Source organism: Tachypleus tridentatus, chromosome 3 (assembly GCF_004210375.1).
Source record: "Tachypleus tridentatus isolate NWPU-2018 chromosome 3, ASM421037v1, whole genome shotgun sequence".
Lineage (NCBI taxonomy): Eukaryota > Metazoa > Arthropoda > Merostomata > Xiphosura > Limulidae > Tachypleus > Tachypleus tridentatus.
The window spans coordinates 37528174-37547384 of NC_134827.1; the positions used below are offsets into that span (position 1 = coordinate 37528174).

Sequence of the window (19211 nt, forward strand, 5' to 3'; positions counted from 1 at the left end):
AAATACCATATGGGTAATTAAGAATACACTTACAGTTTTGTTTATTACATCTTTACTAAGTTTAATTAATATTTGCATTTAAACAGTTTCTTTGATGGAATGCATATAACTACTTAGTAGTTTATAAATAAAGGTTCAAAGACTTGTCAGACAGTTGTTATTCCCTGTCATAATTCTGTTTTTCATAATTTCACACAATTGTCGAGAAGACTTTTGTGTAGTTACATTTCACAGTGTTTCTTAATTTATTCATATTGCCAAATATTCTGAAACATATAATGCTAAAAAAACAAATAAAGATGAAACCATGCAAAAAAATCAAAGCTGCAGTAATATTTGGTAGGTTTTGAACAAGTTTACTATGCTTATAAAGTCTATGACAAAATGAAACTCTACTATTGTTTTTAGGCAGATATTTCATAATTGTAGATTAGTTAATTAAAGGTAATGTTTCCTGGAGGACAGCTGTAAGTCTGCAGACTTATGTTGCTAAAATCCAACATTTGATTTCCCCATAGTGGGTGTAGCAAACAACCTCATCTGGCACTGCTATAAAGCAAACAAAGAAATTAAAATTAAACTGTTGTAAATTACTGTTTGGCATTATGATACAGAAGGTGTAAAAATTGTATTTCACTACTTGGGTCAATGTACAAGATGGGAATTTGTTCACATGTCCCCCCACTAGTAGAGCAGTAAGTCTATGGATTTACAATGTTAAAATTAGGGATTTGATTCCCCTTGGTGGGCTCAGAAGATAGCTTGATGTAGCCTTGCTATATAGGAAAACACATCATTTGCTCACATAATGTTCTTTAAAGTGTTAAATTTCAGTTTTGCTACAAAATGCAACTCTTCGATATGCAATTTTATTATATAATTTTATAGATACCTCTTATTAACATAGTAGTTTTTCTTACTTGTTATAACAGACTTGCCAAGTTTGATACTAGACATCAGCGGTTGTACCTGGCATCACACAGAAACTAGAACAACTGAAGGCCATTCTGGTTCAGTTCAGTCTTTAAAATGTCAACTGTCTAATGGTGGTAAGTTAATGCTGAACCTAATCTGTTTAAGAAAATATATTTAGACTCATGTGAAAGCTTTGATGTGAATTATTTTTATTAAAGAAATATTCCATTGTTTTGTAGTTGTAAGCACATTTGAAAATATCTTGACAGTAATTTCTTCATCAAACACAGACTGGAAATATATTAGTAGTACTTGGGCTGGCTAAGAGGGCATAATTTCTCTGTGTGGTTTCTTGCAGGTATTTGACACCAGAATGTAAGTGCTAAACTTATTCTACTGAATGTTTGTTCATTGAAATGCTAATTTCAAAACATGTAGTTCGACAAATACACACACGTACATATCGTTTTACCAACAAGTGAGCTCAGAAAGAAGATGTTTGTAAGACTAACCTGATTTAATAGACCTCTCGTCATTAATTCTGTAGTTTATAATGCATGAAAGAGAATGAAAATTTTTATTTGTTTGTCAATAATTAATCTCTAAAGAAACACCTTATGTAATCAAAATTCAAATATTTAAATAAAAATACTTACATTTTACTAAGATGTTAAGATTAATTTAAATTTCTTTTAAACTTTATCACCCTGAGTATTCTCTACTGTGCATGATGAACTACTTTAGTGTCTTACATTCAGACTTTTATTAAACAATATTTGGTTATGTTACAATATTTATTATAGCATTAAATCTTAGCTAAGTGACACATGTTCTCTCAGCACCTTCTTTTTATCTTATCCATCGCTCCTCCAAAAAATAAGAAATTAAATGTGAATTACTCTCAATAAAATTGTCATTGTTCAGAAAAACTACAACTTTAACAGTCTTCAATTTTGTTTGGTCGCAGTGCTATCAAATAGAACATCAGACCTTTCCTGTCACATACTTTATTTCAGGATTTTTTTTAACATTTCTGTCTTATGTTTAATTATATATTACCTATGAGCAATAGAAAGCCAAGGTTTTCATCTATCAAATGACATATTTTATAATGTTGTGTTTTGGACAGCTAATCATTATTTCCACTGTTAGCTTTGTTCCCAAAGGAAAGCTAACAAGTAGCTTGAATGAATTTGTAATGGTTCTTTGTTAGAACCAGAAATATTTTGTTCGTTAAGGGAAATTACCCACTTTCTACATGTTATTATTCTATGTTCTTTGATGCATTATTTAATTAAATAAAAATTGTTTAGTGCATCACAACCATTAGTGTAAAAAAGTAAGGTTGAGTGTTGTCAACAGTCAACAGAAAGAAAAACAAGATTGGGTGAATAGATTTTTATGTCTATTATTATAAAAGTAATTAAATTGTATAAATAAGAATATTTTTTAAGTTAGTTACAATTAGATTAGATAAAATAATAACATGATAAAAATATTTCATGAAGCACACACACAAGCAGCTTGTAGTAGTTTGTGGGTAACATAATTTGATTGTGTAATGTGAGTTGCACATTTACAACTTGATTTATAACTTATAATGGTGTGGATGGTACTTAGGCACTGTTGAAATGGTAGTTGAAAGGGAAATAAAACTGAAATGTAATTAATAATAAATATATGTGATACTGTTAATGAACTTAAATTTACTTAGGATAAACAAATGTAATTTTTTTTTGTTACAGTTAAAGTCATTCTAGGAAGAAAAAAGGGTAATTTAGACTTTTTTTTTTTGGCAGTTACAAGGTCGGTCAAGTTGACCGATCTTGTATAGAGATAAGGTAGAAAAACTAGCATAAAATGTAATGTTTTACTGAAAACAAACATTTGAAATGTATCTAGGAGGTTTTGGGGATCACACAAAGGAAATTTGAGATTTTTTAGATGAAAAACAGCATTTTTAATCTCAACATGAAAAATCATTTTCCATTCAGACTGTTCAAAACAAATACTTAATATATTCTTGGACAAATCTTTATGTTAGTTTAGTAAAAATACTTCACTAAAAACGTGATTTTTTATATGTAAAAGACTTTTAATGTTTGAAATTTTGTAAAGATGAACACACTGTATTGAGTGTTAGAAGTTTTTAAACCATAAAGACTTAAAATTAGCACAAAGAGGTCACAAGGTCATTCAAATTGATCAACTTCATGTTGAAAGAGGCTTAAAACATGCACACTTGTTTTCAGAAATGTAACCCAAATATTAGGGTTTTATGAATTTATTGCTTCAAAGTATTTTGATAACAATATTTCTACATCAACTAAACTGCAATATAAAGTATCTGTATCAGTATAATACTGGAACTTTAACATGTATTTCACCATTTGAATAATCATACTGTAGCTTACTGATTCTTACTTTCTTTATGGTAACATGTTTTAACCAGGTTAAACCTCTGAAAATGTTGTGTACAGTTAATATGCAGATCTTTGACTAAAGTGGAATAAGAATGGATGACCTGCTCAAAACTTCCTTTGTTGGAAACAATGTTTTGATACATTTTTTTGGACAGTCTTAAGGTCAGAAGGAAATGTATTAAAATGTTGTCTTTGTAAACCCATTTTATCAACAATTAATGGAATTATTTTATAGGCCAGACTGTGGTTTTGATCTGTGCACCTGAATCTACTGGTGACGTTCACAAAGCAGGATACTTGACCTCTACGTCTGACTCTCAGATTCACAAAGAAGACCAAGAAAACTGGATAAAAGTCACTTTGCAACTTCCAAAGAACTGGTCAGAATGTTGTGGTAAGAAGTTTTGTACACTGTTTTTTTTTTTACAGAATTGAATATTTCAAGTCATGTTGTAAAAAAACTAATGATATTTATGGTCAGCAGTTTCTGTATTTCATTTCATATTTTCACTTTAGTAACTAACAAATGTAGAAAGTTTGTACCTAACAAGTAAAAAATGTAGAATGTTTGTACAACAACTAATTAATGTAGAATGTTTGTATAGCAACTAATTAATGTAGAATGTTTGTATAGCAACTAATTAATGTAGAATGTTTGTATAACAACTAATTAATGTGGAATGCTTGTATAGCAACTAATTAATGTGGAAAGTGATTAGTTGATGTGAATATTGTGGTTTTGTTCTAGAGATGATATATATTTGATTAAACATTTGTTTCTTACAGTTAAAACCATTGTTTCTCGTTAAATTGTAGGAAGGTAAGATTAATGCTTTGAGAGTTGTGTATCCACTAACGTTGATTTTAAAAGTATTAAATTTAAAAATACTTTTAATGGGTACAGATGGGTATTGATAGTGTTAATGTGGGTACAGATGGGTATTGATAGTGTTAACGCTTTGTCCGAGTTTGTTTTCTCACAGATTGTTTCTTTTATACTTTTTCTCAGCTTTCATTCAACCTATTTCATTTATTAATTTCAGTTAATTCTAGATGGCTTATTTTCTGCTATTGAGTTTCATGAATCTTTCCATTTAATGAATTCTGATAAGGATTTTGGTTCTCTTTTTCCACTTCCAGATGCCTTTCCTTCCCATTCCAGTGATTGGAAGGACCAGGTGGTGAGGATGGTTGATGTTATGATTTGATGGCCAATTTCACAGTTTGTTGGTTAGAGTAGCCCAAGAGTGGCAGTAGGTAGTTTTGACAAGCTGCCTTACCCTCTAATTTTCTACTGCAAAATTAAGAACAGCTAGCACGGGTGTCCCTTGCATCCAGATTTTTCATGGGTATGGCTGTTTGGGAATAGAGATTTTGGGTAAATCACCAGAAGGCTTCAGGCTATTAATCTCCAGACGAAAGATTCTTGCATATCAATGTTCTGAAACTTTTAGGCGTATGTCTCCCAACATTATCTGGTGATCGTACATTCAGACAATTTTATGGGGTAACGTTAACTTATCATCCACCAAAGGGACATCTGGTCTAGAGATCTTTGTTTTCAGATGTTGGATCACTTATACTGAGCCCGTGCATATCACATTAATCTTATTGTGTATTTGTCATGCACCAGGTGCTTTCAGTCTGGTTGTGGTGCATTTTACATGCCCCAACTGGATATATCCCACAGAATTGGGATTATATTTCTTCATTTTCAGGATCTTTACCATTGATGAATGCCTCTGCTACAGCCCTCAACACCAAGTTACTTCTACTTTGGATTCCTGTACTTCATCTCCAGGTTCTGGTGGTTGATGCTTTAAGACAGTAATGGTCACACAAGTATCTCTATGTGTACCCACTCATTCAGTTTTTTCATTCGTGATTTCTATCATCCACTCCACTCCTGGTTGCTTCATATTGGCCATCTCAGCCTTGTTTCCACTGTTACAATAACTGCTTCATCTATTTCCATTTTCTCCCTACTTCAACAACCTTAGTTTTACATCCTGGCTTTTGTCTGGTCGTTGGCGAGAAGATTTAGTTTCACGTGTCAAGGAACTTCCTTATAAAATGGTTCTATCTGTCTGTTTTCCATGGAGGTATATCAATGCAAGTGGAAGTTTTTTTACAGTTGGACTATGACTAGTGAGTTTCCTGCTGACCAACTTACTGTGACAGAATTTTTCGCCTAGCTCTGTAACCATGAGTCTTTGGTCTCCTTGCTTTCAGTATATTGGGCAGCCTTATGCCATTTTTTTCATTTTCCCAATAACATAAAGTTTTACTTCCCCTGTCCTTACAATGCTCATGAATTCCTTCCAGATATGTTGCTCTTCCAGACGTCCTACACTTCTGGATTGGGATGTTAATGGGTCCTCCATGTCTTTCCCTCTGTTTGAACCACATTTCTTGTTTCATTCTTCTCTTTATTTGTAGACATTGGCAGTCAGATTAATTTGCCATTGACATTTTACACACCCATTATCACTTTAAGTATCTTCTCAAATGTCCAGATCCTTCCTTTGTCTGCAGCTCAGGAGGGTGGTTCTCCTATTTCCTTTCCTTCCATTTCCTGTCTTTACTCTTGAATGGATTTGGATAGGCTTCTGCACCCAGTCACAGCTCTTTGTTGTTATATTCCCTGTATTGCTTCATTTTAGGGTACACATTCCAGATTCTATATCCTTGATAACCCTCCCCCTTTGTGATCTTTTTACCCTTACCAGATGGGTCCGTCTTTTGGTTCATTGGTCTTATTCTTCCCAGACTTTGCTCCTGGTGTCCTGTCATCAAATTAGACACCTCACCTTTTCTCTTGTTTTTTGCCTTGGTCATCCATTAGAGGAGATTGTGCAGTTCAGCATGTGGACTGCATCTGATACATTCATTTTCCACTCTCTCCATCGTATCCCAGGATTTTGTCCATCATCTATGGCCATTCTTCAGGATCAGTACAACCCTGTTCATACTTTCTTTTTTAGGAGCCAATCATCATTAATTTGATCCCACGAGTGATGTCTTACCAAATATTCTTTAACTTGAAGTCCACACTGTACATCCATAATGACCCACACTTTATTTCCATGATTTTGCATGCACTCTCTGTTGAGATGAGGTTGTTCCACAAGATCAAATACAGGTTTATGACCTTGTGATGTACTTGCTTCATATACATGCCTGTTCTAAACCATACAACCCATGGAATGTGTGGGTAAAGCAGAATGCCCATCCTTGCTTTGTGTAGAGTGAATAACTCAGTATGATCTGCCTTTCAAAATAAGGTTTTGTGGTCACCCATTGTACTTTCTCAGCTGATGACATTCCTCCAGACTCTCTACTGCATTGTCGCACTTCTTCTAGTTGAGTATGGGAGCTCTTACCACTTTCCATTTCCAAGCCACTGGGGTATTGGACCATGGAGGTACCAGCTGAATAAGTTACACACAATAACCATTCTGTTACAGAATAGGGCAATGGTGTTCTTTGGGTGGATATGATGTAATATTCTCCTATTCATGATAAACAGTGATGATGGGGTGAGATGTCAAAATGCAGTTCACTCCTTTGGTTGTAAGTCTTCACCCTACCCTTGCATGGATGTCAATACTCCACAAAGATGTTTTGGTTTAAGAGTGAACTAATCGACTTAAGTCCTCAAACAGGTTTCAGGTAGTCCATCTTCCAACCTGAATTTTCTCTTTGTTCTGTGGTCACAGCTGAGGTTCATGGGATTGTTCTGGTTCTTTTTTTGTTTACCACTTGTCCTCTCTTCTTATGTGAATCTTATTGCCATTTGGATGGTCCTAGCCTATTTCATGGTTGGGGGAGTTGACTGTATGCGATAGATGTCATTTCAATACCACATGTCAAGTTCCCAGATCAATAGCTCAGAACTAATCCTAGTGTCATATCTGGAAATTGGAGTGGGTTTCCTAGTTCTTGTGTTTGAGGAGACAACAATATGGTCCTCATCCTACCCTGGCACAAATGTCAGTATCTTGCATCAAGTTTTGGATGTTAATTCACTTACTGAGTGTGGTCCAGTGCACTGTAGCCTCTCTACAGGTGCATTCTTTGTTTACCCACCTTTCTCACTGTTGTGTTTCTGTTGTTAGGATAACTTTCATGCCACATTCTCTTTTGCTTGAATCTGCTCCTATCATTTTCTGCCCTGAAATCTCACTCATTCCACAGTCGGACAGAGAGTATACCTGACTTGCAGTATGTTCCAATTTATGTATAGATGATTACGGTTTGGCTTGTATGATTGAAAATGTTGTTAATAATTCTTGTAAAATGAATTTCACATTTACATTTGTACCTAACAATAATTAGCATATAACCAGTTTGTTTGTTTGGTAGAAGTTTAGCTGAGAAACACATTCTTTTGGTTTTTCTACAAACAATTCTATATAAGCACAAATTAAGTAATTATTTATAATCTTAAAAATTTTCATTTTTTTAAAGATCCAGTGCTTCTGAGTGCCAGAGTAGCAGGGGTGATGGTTAACTTAGACCCTCTTTTGCTGACTTGGTTGTCCTATTTACCTACAACCTCAAAAGTTGATTCTGTTGAAACACTGGAAAATACATCTTTACATCTCACTGCTGTAAAAGAACAGCATAAAGGTTTGTAATAACAGTACAGCATAAAGGTTTGTAATAACAGTACAGCATAAAGGTTTGTAATAACAGTACAGCATAAAGGTTTGTAATAACAGTACAGCATAAAGGTTTGTAATAACAGTACAGCATAAAGGTTTGTAATAACAGTACAGCATAAAGGTTTGTAATAACAGTACAGCATAAAGGTTTGTAATAACAGTACAGCATAAAGGTTTGTAATAACAGTACAGCATAAAGGTTTGTAATAACAGTAAACTTTCAGAATAAAAGGCTTACATTCATTGATGTCTCTGTTCATATTTCTACATTAAGGAAAAAGTTATTTCTTTCAACTCTTAGAATTACTGTTCCTTTTAGTTTTACTGTGTGAAACCTACATCTTGCATATTTCTGGTTTAAGTGTAACTGTATGTTTCCGTTGTATTTGTTTATCCCCTTATTCTCCTAACAATTTTTATATTACTTTATGTTAAATTTGTATGACTAAACATTAAATTTGGAAGTTGTGTCACATAAATTGCTGTATAAGCAATCATTTATTGTCATCAAGGTTTTGTAACAGTTTCAATCTGTTTTTTAAACACCAAACGTTTGTGACCTTTTACCTGGATTTTTTAACAGTTTACATGTTTGATGTGTTCTTTCCCTTAAATACCTAATATAGGTGATCTGTTGCACACATTTTGTAAATACCTAATATAGGTGATCTGTTGCACACATTTTGTAAATACCTAATATAGGTGATCTGTTGCATACATTTTGTAAATACCTAATATAGGTGATCTGTTGCACACATTTTGTAAATAACTAATATAGGTGATCTGTTGCACACATTTTGTAAATACCTAATATAGGTGATCTGTTGCACACATTTTGTAAAAGTTCACAGTTCTTTTCACATATAATGCAGGTCATCTTTTATTCAGATTTTGTAACAGTTCATAGGTTTGATCTGTTCTTTAGATCCAAATGTAGCTGATTTTTTGCCCAGAGTTTCTAAAAATTTCCAGTTTGATCTATACCTTAGACATCTAATGTAGGTAGGGTTTCTTTCCCTGTATTTTGTGACTGTTCATAGTTCTGCTTACATGTCCACTGCTGAAGGACAACAAGCCTGATTATTTGTTATCAACCCCAGTTCTTTGTGTTAACAACCATAGTCAATAATATACCTTTTAGAACAGTTTCACTTTAAGGATATGTTACCACACATGGACACGTAACATATCATGTGAACATAAATAGTGTTACCTTGAACTGAAACACAACCATTACAGATATGTAGCTTAGTGTCAATCAAAATGAAAACCTCATATGCAGTATCGTTATTTGTTTTTAATGATATTGTGACATGGACTCTCTAGGCCTTCATCATAAATCTGTAATGATAAATAAATATTTTCAGTGAGTGAAAAGGTGTTAATCTTCAGATATACAGCTTTAAACAACAAAGAAGAACATCATAATTCATTAAAATTAAATTATATTATTATAAATGTTCATATCTCTTTACACAACCAAATGGTACCTAATACACAAGTACTTACAAAGTAATTTCTTCTTATATTTAATAGTTATAAATTAAAGTAAAATCTTCAGATTAGAATATAATAAAATACATCTAAACATCCACCCACGTATTTGCCATGCTTGTGTTTGGTGCTGGTGTTCATATTTAGAGCTTACAAAACCTTGGTGTTACTACACTGTCCTTGTTTGGCATTGTAGTGCTTTCCCTTAGAGGGTTCCATGGTGGATGGGATCAGTGGACACTGACATGTATTGCCTTTATCACGGACACCCCTATTCATGACAAAATAAATAAAAATGAAAAATTGAAGAAAAACAGATTATCGGAAAACAACCATGCATGAACGATGACTGTTGTACAGTTACCATCACAGTCGTATTCTGTACCTCAATTTCTGATTATGCATTCATTCTTACCTGCAAAATCTTTAGGGTAAATGTCTCCCTTTTTAATTCAAAAGGGATTAGAGGGGCTTGCTGGCTCCCCCAAGTCAGTAAAGAAGTTACGTTCTGGAGACATTTTGGTGCAAATGTCTTTACTGCAACATACCAAATGCCTCTTGAAATTGAAGGCCATTCACGATATACCCATGCAACTCTGAATTCTTCGGGAGTACTTATAGTAGAGAAGGATTTAAAGAACATTCCCTAGTTAGGGATCCTCGCTGGTTTCTTCAGCCAAGGTGTTTTTATGGTGTGCCAAATCTCCATTCACAAGGACGGAATTATGATGCCAACTAATGTTCTGATATTGACGTTCACATTGCCACAGTCAGAGCAGGTTATCTGAATAGTACAGCCATATATTCCAAACCCTCTCAGATATTTCCAGGTTTGGTGGTTTGGTCACTTAAAGACATCATTTCATGTTTTTTTTTTCACATGTGCTCATTGTGGTGGCAAAGACCACAGTGGCTACAAATTCCAACTGGAACCACACTATGTTAAATGTAGTGGTTCACACCCCTCTTACTCTATTTCCTGCCCTAAGTGGGTGGAGGAGAAAGAAGTGCAACACTTGAATACTGTAAAAAATACCTCGTGCACATAGGCTTGGAAATTATTGTCCTCAACTCCATTTCAGACATGTGCTGCTGCACTCCAGTCCACTGCCACAATGGGAGTGCAGACAGATCTCTACACACCTCTGGTAGTGTCATTTGCAAAACATCTGAAGAGTCTTTTGCTCTACATGGTTCAAAAAGTTGACAAATCTAAGTCTACTTCCATCTCTGTTCCTGCCACTTCTTCCAGTAACTGCCTGTGTCCACTTTCTTTGGGTACAGGTTTGGTTGTTTCCTTGGTTTCATCCTCTTATACATCCCCAAAATGTAAAGTTATTGTTCGTCCATGCCCTCAGTCACTGGTATCTTTGTTAGCAGGGCAGGATCTATGAAGGTCAATAGATCTCTGTCCAATAAAGAAAAAAAAGTAATTCAAAACAGAAGGGCTGCTCACCCCATTCTTTTCCACATGAATAAAAATGGCTCCTTTGATCCAGTGGAGCATTCGGGGTTTTCGTTTAAATACAGATGACATTAAGGATTGGATTGATTCTTACCATCTTGTGTAATTTTAATGGACATAATCCCCTCTTGGGCAGTGCTGATATTGATGGGAAGAGGTTATTTCATATAGAATATGCTCTCTGATCACAACCTTTCTCTCTTCAATACTGGTTCTTATACTTATTTTCTTACACCCAGTCAGTCTTTTACTGCTATTGATCTCTCTATTTGCTCCCCTTTTACTTTTTTGGAGGATTGGTAGTGACTCATGGAGCAGTGATCATTTTTTTATCATTTTGAGAGAGACTGGCCATGGCCAATGCCACCCGACCAGCGTGCCTCAATGGAAGTTGGACCAGGTCAACTGATCCTTTTTCAGTGCTCTCTTGGAACTTGATCCTGCTGTTGTCTGTAAGCCATTAACTGCATGGCATTAGTGATTGACTGTACTGTCCAGGCAGCTAGCTGCTCAGTATGTTCTTACATCCTTGACACATTTCTCACAGTATCCTTGTCTGTGGTGGAATCCTGCTTGGCACATGGCACAGAAGTCCCAAAAACTGGACCTGGTATACCTTTTGTAGGTATCTCACACTTATAAACCTCATTGCTTTTCAGCAGGTCTATGCACAGACATTAAAGCCAGAAGGAATCTTGGATTAAATACCCATCTGGCATCTCTTCTACCAACAGTTCCAAAGTCATGTGGAACAATGTTCAAAAGGTTAGTGGACAGTGTCCCTCTTTCGATCTTGATCTCTGATGCCCAGAGCATTGCTGAAACTCTCAGTGAAAGCTTTTATAGTACATCTAGTACTTCTGTTTCATCTTTCTTAGTCATCAAGACACAGGCAGAATGATTGCCTTTTTCCCTTTGAACTGATCATCTCTATGACTATAATCACCTAGTGAAACTCAAGTTTGTTCTTCATTGGTCTGGCAGTACATCAGTGGGACCTGATGGTGTTCACTGGGAGATGCTGTGCCACCTCTCTCTCTTTCTTCTCTTGCTATTCTTTTGATTGTTTTTAACTGGATCTGTCAGTAAAATGTTTTTCCTGATGCATATCACCATGCTATTGTCCTCCCTTTTCCTAAACCTGGGAAAGATCCCAAGATTCCTTCAAACTACCATCCATTTGCTTTGACAAGCTCTCTTTGTATGATCTTGGAGAGGATGGTTAATGCTCGTCTTGTTTGATTCGATGAATCAAACAACCTCTTCTCACCCATCCAGTGTAGGTTCTGACAAAAGTGCTTCATCATAGACCACCTGATTCAACTTGAAACATCAATCAAGGAATCCTTTTTCAAGTGACAACATATTGTTTCTGTATTTTTTTACCCTGAGAAGCTAATGATACTTATGTGGAGGTATGGCATTCTGCAAAATCTTCACTCATATTGGTTGTGTGGCCATTTGTCTATTTTCAATAAATATTTTTTAATGGGCTTGTGATTCCAGGTCCTTGTGGGTTTGACACTTTTCCATTCTTTCCCACAGGAATTTGGAGTCCCTCAGAGCTATGTCTTTTAGTGTCATGCTTTTCATTCTAAAGATTAATACCATCAGTTGACAACTCCCCCCAACAGTTGCAAACGGTCTCTTATGTCGAAGACTTCCACATCTCATGTCAGTCATGGAGCAAGAACTTTATTGAGTGACAGCTACAGAGTGCCCTAAATCATTTACCTAAGTGGACCACACCAAAAAGTATATAAATTTTCTTGCTCTAAACATGCAGTTCTGCCACCAGTAGGGTATTCACTCTGATCTCAAGCTTTGTGTCAGAGAAGTAATGCATTCTGTTTTCCCTAAGGCAAAATTCTTGGAGCTTATCTATGACCATAAGCTGACAGCACCATTTTAGACACATTTTTACCATGGGTTCACCCTTGACATTGGGCAATGTCATTGGCAATGGTGACACTGTCCACCTCAGTTGTTTTTAAATTTTTAATGACCATTGGCCCTTTTAACTCTTAAGTTTTTAATTCAAAAATTGGACTTTTTTGTTTTAACATGATTCCTTTTCACATATTTTAATAATTTTACTTTTATTTTTGGCCTGGCATGGCTAGGTGGTTAAGGCACTCGACTTGTAATCCTAGGATCACGGGCTCAAATCCCCATCACACCAAACATGCCTGCCCTTTCAGCTGTGGAAGCATTATAATATGAAAGTCAATCCCATTATTCGTTGGTAAAAAAATAGCCCAAGAGTTGGCAGTGAGTGGCAATGACTAGCTGCCTTCCCTCTATTCTTACACTGCTAAATTAGGGACGGCTAGCACAGATAGCCCTCGAGTAGCTTTGCACAAAATTCAAAACAAATCAAACCTTTTATTTTTACTTTCTTACCAGTTGTTTGGCACAGATAAATAGGGTAATTGCTTTGTGCCAATAAATGTCAACCAACCAACCAAGTTTGTGGAAAGCCCTAGGTCTCTGCATGATGATTTATACATATAGGTGACCAAATGAGTGAAAGTTCAATCAGAAACAAGTTAGTTAGTAAAAGAAGATGTGATGTTAGATAGTATGTGAGTGATTAGTCTTAACAGATAATTTCTGTGGAGTGTTTCACAGCTGTAGTGCAACAGAGGTAGGAGGAATAATGTGTCTTGTCTATTTTGTTTTAAAGTAACTGAACAGTTATTTAATGTTATGGATAAAACAGTAGTAATCCACAGGGTAATATAAGTGAATTTATTGCAGACTCTATACTAAGAAACAGAGTAGAGAAAAATAATTTGTTTTGTCAGTTGGGTTCTAAAGTGTCTGAATCAGCCCGTGTAGACTCTTGACAACAAAAGAGAACTATTTAGTGTGTTAGGTAGAACTGTGATATCCTATAGGCACTTGTTTTGAGTATGTTAATTTAAAACAAGTGGATTATGTACTGTCTGTTTATTGTTCAAATTAATTACCAGCAAGTCACAGACATCTACTGTAAAAAAAATCCTAGTCCATGTAAAAACTTTGGCATTTATTCAAGGGTAAATTCTACTGAATAAATGTATTTGTTACCATAAAGAAAACATGACTTGTAGGTGGTTTGTTGTGTTTAATTGTAAGACAACTGTTTTAAAAATCCCTCGTAGTATTTGTAGTAGAAAATGAATTCCTATAACCAAAAAAACAAATAGTTTCTGTATCGGTTGAACTTACCACAAGCTGGGGTAGAATCCTTTGTAAAGTGTGAGACAGAATATAGAGAGAGATTGTAATTATCTAATAAATTGCAGTTCTCAGGTATATACCAATGTGGTTCTGCTAAGTGAATCATCTGTTGACGAAGACTGTCATTTTTCTCTTTGATATTGTATTACAAATTATTATTGAAACAATAATTATAAAGAGGTATGTTCATTATATGTAAAAGTAATTATTACATATGGTATGAAGAACTGTATGTTCATTACATGTAAAAGTAATTATTACATATGGTATGAAGAACTGTATGTTCATTATATGTAAAAGTAATTATTACATATGGTATGAAGAACTGTATGTTCATTATATGTAAAAGTAATTATTACATATGGTATGAAGAACTGTATGTTCATTACATGTAAAAGTAATTATTACATATGGTATGAAGAACTGTAAACAAAATCGTTTTTAAGGTTTATTTGCTTATATTTCATGTGTTAGTCAAAAAGGCTTTCAAATTTGTCTTTTTCATTGCATGTTAAACAGAAGGATCTGCTTCTAGTAGCACAACAGCACCACCAACAGGAAGCACTACTCACTCCACCTCACCGTTGTCCTTCGTTACCTCATCCAGTCAGTTATCTCAAGGAGAGAAATGGGGGAATATAACTCAGTGGGTCATAGATTGGTACAAGAAGTTCAGGTGTTATGTTATCCAGGTAGGTGTGAATTCAGGTGTTATGTTATCCAGGTAGGTGTGAATTCAGGTGTTATGTTATCCAGGTAGGTGTGAATTCAGGTGTTATGTTATCCAGGTAGGTGTGAATTCAGGTGTTATGTTATCCAGGTAGGTGTGAATTCAGGTGTTGTGATATCCAGATAGGTGTGAATTCAGGTGTTATGTTATCCAGGTAAGTGTGAGTTTAGGTTTTATCTATCCATTCAAGACACTAACCCTAGTAACACACAAAATATTGCAAACAACCATAAGAAGGATTTTGCCCTTTCTCCAATTATTGTCATTTTCATGAGGACAAAGCGGTTGTTTACAACTTCATGGAGTTTGTTTGGGATTCAGTTTTATTGTTATGAACTGAGGAATTGCTTGGGTTTTTCATGATTAAAGACACAAATATGACAAGAAAGCTTAAAACAAAGAAATCTTAACATCAGAATCATGTGAAATTATTAGTTTTTCCTCGAACTAATACGTTTATATACATTCCAATGTTTCAACACATTATTCTGAATAACATAACACTTGAAGTAATGCAGTTATCTAAATCACACAAGAAATAACTTTGAAGGAGTGAAGTGGGTGGATATATGCCACATGCATACTTATTATGGCTTGGGTCCTGGGCTCTCTTTAGGGCCCTGGAAGCTCATGATTGAGTTCTGGGTGAAATGTTATATAATTTGGGGCCCTGGAAGCTCATGGTTGAGTTCTGGGTGAAATGTTATACAATCTAGGGCCCTGGAAGCTCATGGTTGAGTTTTTGGTGAAATGTTATACAATCTAGGGCCCTGGAAGCTCATGGTTGAGTTCTGGGTGAAATGTTACACAATCTAGGGCCCTGGAAGCTCATGGTTGAGTTCTGGGTGAAATGTTATACAATCTAGGGCCCTGGAAGCTCATGGTTGAGTTCTGGGTGAAATGTTACACAATCTAGGGCCCTGGAAGCTCATGGTTGAGTTCTGGGTGAAATGTTATACAATCTAGGGCCCTGGAAGCTCATGGTTGAGTTCTGGGTGAAATGTTACACAATCTAGGACCCTGGAAGCTCATGGTTGAGTTCTGGGTGAAATGTTATACAATCTAGGGCCCTGGAAGCTCATGGTTGAGTTCTGGGTGAAATGTTACACAATCTAGGGCCCTGGAAGCTCATGGTTGAGTTCTGGGTGAAATGTTACACAATCTATGGCCCTGGAAGCTCATGGTTGAGTTCTGGGTGAAATGTTATACAATCTAGGGCCCTGGAAGCTCATGGTTGAGTTCTGGGTGAAATGTTATACAATCTAGGGCCCTGGAAGCTCATGGTTGAGTTCTGAGTGAAATGTTATACAATCTAGGACCCTGGAAGCTCATGGTTGAGTTCTGAGTGAAATGTTACACAATCTAGGGCCCTGGAAGCTCATGGTTGAGTTCTGGGTGAAATGTTACACAATCTAGGGCCCTGGAAGCTCATGGTTGAGTTCTGGGTGAAATGTTATACAATCTAGGGCCCTGGAAGCTCATGGTTGAGTTCTGGGTGAAATGTTACACAATCTAGGGCCCTGGAAGCTCATGGTTGAGTTCTGGGTGAAATGTTATACAATCTACTGCATATTCAGAAAGTAGTTTTCATAGTTTTTTATACTTGGACTGATTGAAAGTGGAGGGGGCAACCCCGGTACGTACCTCTTACTCCACTAAAAAGTGTTTTATGGAGTTTGCTTAGAAAAATCTTAGAAAGATTTTCTTATGTGAAGTAATTAACTTTGAATATAGGAATTTAACCCATATTAACCTGTCATTAGAATATAGGAATTTAACCCATATTAACCTGTCATTAAAACAGTTTTATTTATAGATTTATTCCTTCAAGATATCTGTTTGTAAAATTTTGTAAAGGCATAATAATAGTGAAGGGTAAACACTAAAATATTTTCACAGACATATATAACATTTCATGTCAAACTGTATACACATTGCCAGCAAAGTGAATTAATTTTATTAATACAAAGAAAGTCTAAAACTTAAATGTAATAATTTATATGAATCCTTAAAGTGCAACATGACTTACTAGTGCTGAGATGGCATGTGTATTTGTCAAGCCTTGTAAACATACATTCGTTCTACATGTTTCAAAATAATGATGGTGTATTTATTGTTTCTTTATGAACCCCTCTTTAATTTGACACAACAAAGATTATTTTTAGTTAAGCCACTATCACAATGTTAGATTCACTTCAGGTATAGTTTTTTTGTAAAGTGAAATAAAGAGCGTAACATTTCTGTGATCTCCAAAACATATGGACAAAAAAAAAAAACCCATTAACTTCTATCAAAGAAATGGCAACTGAAAGTATATATACTAACTTCAGTCAAATTCTATTCAGTAATGTTAAAGACCACATGTATTTATATTCAAAATTTACCTCATGACTGGTGCTGGCTGTAAAACGTACGTTTAATTGTTGTTGTAGTACAACTAATAGTAGGTTACTGTATCATGTCAGTTTGCCTACCAGTATGTGTAATTCACTTCTTAAGTTATACAGTTGTATTCTGATGACACATCATCCAAGTGGTTTTATATCTTCAATACATTAAGCCAGTAGTCTACCAGGTGTCTTTATTTAGTCAAAACTACATTCTCAATATTAAAACTGTTTTTATATCTAGGTAGACATTCACAGCCTGTGTCTGCTATTGCCAACTTCAACAGTTCAGAATATTTCTTGCCTGGAATCATGGAAAGAAGTGTATCGGAACAAGGAAGTTCCTGGCCTTCTTCTTGTTTCTCTGCCTCACTTACTAGTCCACAGTAGCACCAAGTACAGTCACCGATTACTAGATTCTGATTTACCAGTTGCTGTTCTTGATGGATGGAGTCCCTGTATGTAGAAATACTTAACAATAATCTTATGCATGTATTATTATTCTTTGACTTGTCTGTAGCAATTTTGTGTCAAAAAAAGATTAAAATAAGAAATTTTGTTTTGGTTAAAAGTTGTAATAACTAGAGAACCTCTAGTGTTTATTTTGAGAATAAACAGAGGTATTTAGAAATTCCTTGATCTGAGAGAATTCCCGTGTTTAGTTTCCGTGAAGACATTAACTCTTCTATCTTATTTCAGCACTGGAAAACTTTCCATGGAGCATCACTGCTTCCAAGTGCAGTATCTATACTGTTCAGAGTAATACTGGGATCCCTAAGGTTCGGTATATTATGAAACCCAATTCATTATCTGCTACTCTTGCATTCACCACCAGATGTAACCCATCATTGGCTGGTGGTTTTACCCATCTCGGAGTGTGTATCCACCTGGACATGGACTGCCTTCAGTTGTGTTGTTCAAAAAACCAGGTAAAAGAAAATTAAATTTTTTGCAAGATATTCTAGTTTTATAAGTTGTTTCGTAGCAGGCCGAGAACCATGTTTCAGGAGGTCAAGATAAACTAGTTTTATAAGTTGTTTCGTAGCAGGCCGAGAACCATGTTTCAGGAGGTCAAGATAAACTAGTTTTATAAGTTGTTTCGTAGCAGGCCGAGAGCCATGTTTCAGGAGGTCAAGATATACTAGTTTTATAAGTTGTTTCGTAGCAGGCCGAGAGCCATGTTTCAGGAGGTCAAGATAAACTAGTTTTATAAGTTGTTTCGTAGCAGGCCGAGAGCCATGTTTCAGGAGGTCAAGATAAACTAGTTTTGTAAGTTGTTTTGTAGCAGGCCGAGAGCCATGTTTCAGGAGGTCAAGATAAACTAGTTTTATAAGTTGTTTCGTAGCAGGCCGAGAGCCATGTTTCAGGAGGTCAAGATATGCTTGTTTTATAAGTTGTTTCGTAGCAGACCGAGAGCCATGTTTCAGCAGGTCTGAGATTGTTTCATCTTTTGTATGTGGCTCTGACCTTGATAATTCAAAACTACCCTAATAATGATTCATAATTAGTATCTTTGTGGAATCTCATTTACGGAAACCACAAACTGTAGGATGTTATAATAATTTCAGTCTTCTGTATTTCACGTATTTTGAACTATCTTCCTTTAGTTTGTATACCTTCAACATTATGGCAACTTAACAACCCCTTTTTGTTCCTCTCTAGATAATGTTAACTTGCCCCTCTATTGCCCACCTCCAACCTGTAACAGAAGCCTTGTTGCCCATGTATTGTCAACTTTCAAGACAGTTTTCAGAACTGTGTGCTCTCACTTAATATACACTTTTATAATCAAAAGAAATACCTTATTTAGGCTTTAACTGGGTTTTTTGGAAATTAGCACCAACGAATGACTGTAGATGATTTGGTTAGTTGCTGGTTGGTAAGGAAGTTAATGTTCAGGGCATT

The 19211-nt window shown here is 35.4% G+C and overlaps 1 protein-coding gene across 1 annotated transcript in view; it reads left to right on the top strand.

The window, feature by feature from the left end:
• Nucleotides 1–19211, top strand: part of LOC143245801 (intermembrane lipid transfer protein VPS13B-like) — a 136346-nt gene that overhangs the window by 41389 nt on the left and 75746 nt on the right. The window contains 6 exon segments of the mRNA XM_076492054.1: nt 933–1049; nt 3574–3732; nt 7809–7970; nt 14709–14881; nt 17551–17764; nt 18006–18235. Of these exon segments, the coding sequence (XP_076348169.1) occupies nt 933–1049; nt 3574–3732; nt 7809–7970; nt 14709–14881; nt 17551–17764; nt 18006–18235 (1055 nt within the window).